This window comes from Pteropus vampyrus, unplaced genomic scaffold, assembly GCF_000151845.1.
Source record: "Pteropus vampyrus isolate Shadow unplaced genomic scaffold, Pvam_2.0 Scaffold948, whole genome shotgun sequence".
Classification (NCBI taxonomy): Eukaryota; Metazoa; Chordata; class Mammalia; order Chiroptera; family Pteropodidae; genus Pteropus; species Pteropus vampyrus.
In genome coordinates this window covers 1-4,470 of record NW_011889729.1, presented here as the reverse complement: position 1 = coordinate 4,470, position 4,470 = coordinate 1, and the positions used below count along the sequence as shown (strand labels likewise).

Below are 4,470 nucleotides of genomic sequence, written 5' to 3'. Positions count from 1 at the left end.
CAGACCCACCATGTCAGAATTAGGCACAAGACCAAGAATCGCTTTTTTAACAAGCCCTGCATGTGAGGCTGTTGCACAGCCATGTGGGAATCCTGATCTAGGTTCTTGCTACTAAAAGTGTGATCTGAAGACGAGCAGCATCAGCACCTTGTTAGAAATCCAGATTCACACCCTGTGCTCCAAACTTTCTGAGACGTAACAAAATGTCCAGGTGAATTCTGTGCACAGAAAAATTTGAAACTCCCTGGTCTATGTACTTTCTAGATGCAGAGCTAGAATTGTGCCATCTGCTCTCCGTGTATGTGCGGTGTCTGACTAGATCACTCAGCATGAGGAGAAGGGAATGGGGAGAGGCAGGGTTCAGTCCTGTCCATTTCTCTCTTTTTTTCTTTTTTTTTAGACAAGGCAACCCTTGGTTGACTTCACAGGTTGCAAGGGCCTTGTCAGCTTACAATCCCTTATATTTTATTTTTTTACACCTACAGCACTTGGTCTTCCTAGGTGGTCTCCCATCCAAGTACTAAACAGGCCCGACCCTGCTTAGCTTCTGAGATCAGATGGGATCGGACTTGTTCAGGGTAGCATGGCCATAGACCATTTCTATTTTATAGCCATCACTCCCTTGGTGACCTCAGCCATTCTCAAGGCTTTAAATATTATTTATATGTGTCTCTTGTATTTCTAACAGACATCTCAGCTCCAACATCTCTTAAAATGAATGCCGTTGATAACCCCCTCAAATATGCTCTTTCCGGAGTCTTCTCCATCTTTGCTGATGGCAACTCCAACTTTCCAAATGTATCCTGAGATTTCTTGTATCCTTGACTCATACTCCAGACTAACCTATAGGAAACTCTGTAAAGTCCATCTTCAGAATGTACTCAGAGCCCCAACACATCCACTATCTCTACCGCTCACCCAGCAGTTTCCTACTGTGTCCCTACTGCCTCCTCTGACATTTACCTCCTAAGTCTGTTCTCAGCACAACAGCCACAGCGATCTTTTTAAGAAGAGATACCTGCCCCTCTTCTGTTCTAAACTGTCTTGTAACTCCCATCTTACTCATAGCACAGGTCAGCACCCTCCTAACATCCTCCAGGCCCACGTGGTCTGGCTGTGCCTGTCTCATCTCCATTACTCTCTGTTGCAGCAGCATCAGCCCCCTCCCTCCTTCCAGAAACCACAGACACACTCCTGCTTGGGGCGTTCCCACTGCAGGTTCCCCTGCTTGGGAAGAACTTCCCTCAGGCATCCTCGTGCATAATTCTTCATGTCCTTCAAACCCTTCCTCAAGGTCACCTTCCCAGGGAGGCTCACACTGACCTCCTAAATCAAATCAGCCACCTTCCCTGTTCCCACATCCTGACACTCAAGATCACCAGCCCCACTACAATTTCCCAACACTGATCCTCTTCTAATATAAACACCTTCCTTATTTACTGTGCTTATAGTATATGGTCTGTCTCTTCCCACCTGAACATATGCTCCACAAGATGAGCAACTGTTTACATTTTACTTCACTGATATTCCCCAGATGCAAAAATTGTGTCACATATCTGGCAACAACCATTATCAGTTGAATGAATGACCAGTGTACAGCACCTCTTTATTTTAGAGACAGTATCTTTAGTAATATGGCCTCAGATCAAATGCTGTTTTGTGGCAGCTACAGCACAAAGTCCACTCACATTGGCATCAATGTCACCTCTACTTTTCTCATAAGAACTGCTCTTCCTTCCTTCCCCTCATCTCTTCCTTCCACACCAACCCTCCTACACACAACACACAATTATATTGACCTCTTTAGAAAACAATGATCTTTGACTTATGGGTCCTATTTTTACAACCAAATAGAAATTGAAAGTAGACACTCCTTTATAAATCTGAGTTTGGACTGGAGCCAGCACTAGAGCTAAGGGTGGGCAAGCAGAGCAGAATTATGACAGGAATTTATCTAAGATGAGAGATTACAAGGTCCCTTCTCTCTGCTAATTCTAAATGATTCTGGTTCCTTTGAGAGTTTGGTAAAAGTTGGAAAGAACAATCAAGTCATAGAAGGAGACAAGAGCAGGATAATCTGAAAATTCATCTCTTGATACCACAGACTCCTGTGTGCAGGGACCACTCCAAGCCTGGTGGGGACACTGAAAAGGAAAACACCTCCTGCTGATGACAGACAGGAGACACCATAAGGAAAATGAGTCTAGGACTCCTAACAAGAACAAAAACAGTCATATTCCTCTATGAAAACAAAGCAACGAACAAAAACAAACACCCAGAGGATGGGAGTGAGGGCCGGACCCAGGCCTGAGGCTAGGCTGACACGGCCACATGAAGCCCTCACTGCCCACAGTTCTGGAGATATTCTTTATTAGAATCATTTACAAGGCCTGGGTGATGTTTGAGTCCCTGTGATCACAGGTCCTGGTGGGACAAGCTTCTACTGAAAGAAAAAAGACAAAGGAGCAGAGAGGTGACACAGCTGAAGAGTGACCATGTCAAAGTCCACAGTGCACTGAGCACCGACGGGGCACAGGCCTCATACATGTTTGGTCCTCACAGCCTCTCCTGCAACAGCAAATACGAGAATTCTGGAAAGTTCTCAGGGCTTCTATTTATTTCGTCTGTCAAAGTTAGGACTGTCTCTTTTAAACACCCCATCAACCCTCCATGGCAAGAACTGAAAATTTTTCATATTTATATTATTCCAATAAGGCAGTAAGAAGTTGCAGCTCAGCGCAACATGAAATAAAGACAGGGACAGGAATGGCACAGCCTCTGCTGGAACAGGAGAATGGATCAGGGAAGACACGAAGGTCAGTGTGGGGAGGGGGGTTGGTGGGCAGGGGGTGGGCCAGTCTCCCCATCTCTTCACATTATGCTGATAGGAACACAGATACATTCAGATGCCTTTTGCCGAAAGAGAAATCAGAGGTTCTTCAAGTCACAAAGTGGGAGCATGAACAAATCTTGCATCACTCGTTCCCCCATAAGGCAGCTGTTTCATGCTACAGAAAAAAATAATCACGAACAAATTCAGGTTAGTCGCTGTATGTGGTGACATTCTCAACACTCCACCACATGCTCAAAATGTCCCAAAGAATGCACATTACCCAGTCCTGTCCCTTCTTCCCCAACCCCTCACTACTTTAGGCCACCCAGGGGTCTCACCTTCAGAAGCTGTGAGAGACACATCAGAGCCCTGGGCACTGTCACTGTCTGGGGTAGGACAAAACAGAATGTGGTCAGAACTCATACGAGATGTGGCTAAAGGAGGAATTGTGGGGGTGGGTGAGCTCTCCCCATAGGTTCTGAACTACACTATCCCAAGGGTCTCAGGGACCACCCCCCGCCCCCTGCCAACCATACTCACTTGCAGCCTGAACGTAGATCCCTCCTTTTCCACCTGTGGGAAGAAAACATCTTGTGAGAAGCCAGGGAAGGGGGCGTGGGGCCATGAGGTGCTAAAGGAACCCCCTAGGCCTGGATCCCAGGGAAGTTTCCAGAACTGTGACTTCAGACCCAGGGCACAATGAGGAAACCTAAGGAACATACATGTGGGGGGACTGGACCAACCACCCTCCTGGAAGTCTGTCCTCAGCAGAAACCTTCCCCTTTATCCTGTGACAGCTAGAAGTCAGGTCCCCATCACCAGAATCATTGAGGTGATAAATCTGTCCTTCATTTTTACACGTGCATTAATACAGAGCAAGTGTTAGCAGATGGGGCCCCAGGCTGGGAAAGAACGTGTGTGTGGATGGTACTTCCCATTAACGAGGCAGGACACACTCTACCTGGGGCTTGAAACCCCACAGTGGGACAAGAAAACTCGGACCCCACCCCTTCCCTACCTGAGCGCTTCCTCCTCCACATCACAGCTCCAAACACAGCTCCAGTGACCACAACTCCAAGGAGGACCAGGGCAGCAATGACACCCACAATGGGGATGGTGGCCGGAGGAGGAGGCTCTAGGAAGGGAACAGACGGTGATGACCCTGTCCGGGGCCTCAGCCCCAACCCTGCTGAAGTCCTCCAGGGGCTCCTGCTTCCCCTGAGAAAAGGCGCTGTGCCCAGGGCCCCCTCCTTACCCCATCTCAGGGTGAGGGGCTGGGGCAGCCCCTCATGCTGCACGTGGCAGGTGTATCTCTGCTCCTCTCCAGAAGGCACCACCAGTGCCGCCCACTTCTGGAAGGTCCCGTTCCCGTCGGGCCTGGTCTCCACGAGCTCCATGTCCTGGGTCTGGTCCTCCCCATCACGCTGCCAGGTCAGGGTGATCTCCTCAGGGTAGAAGCCCAGGGCCCAGCACCTCAGGGTGACCTCATGGTCAGAGATGGGGTGGTGGGTCACGTGTGTCTTTGGAGGGTCTGAGGAGAAGGGTCAGAAAATTCAGGAACTTTACATCCCTCCTGGGACACTCCACCATGACCATGTGACCATGTCCCACTCCACTGTGACCATGCTGAGAATGCT

General features: G+C 48.8%; 1 protein-coding gene and 1 pseudogene across 1 annotated transcript; both read right to left on the bottom strand.

Moving 5' to 3' along the window:
• Positions 1–476: 476 nt before the first annotated feature.
• On the bottom strand, positions 477–595 carry LOC111734293 (annotated as a pseudogene).
• Positions 596–1,572: 977 nt separating this feature from the next.
• On the bottom strand, positions 1,573–4,374 carry LOC105309936 (patr class I histocompatibility antigen, A-2 alpha chain-like; the record flags this gene model as incomplete). Its single annotated transcript, XM_011386142.2, has 5 exons — positions 1,573–3,008; positions 3,172–3,219; positions 3,374–3,406; positions 3,852–3,968; positions 4,089–4,374. Coding segments are annotated over 5 exons (489 nt in total), but the record flags the coding sequence as incomplete, so codon positions are not given.
• Positions 4,375–4,470: the final 96 nt, after the last annotated feature.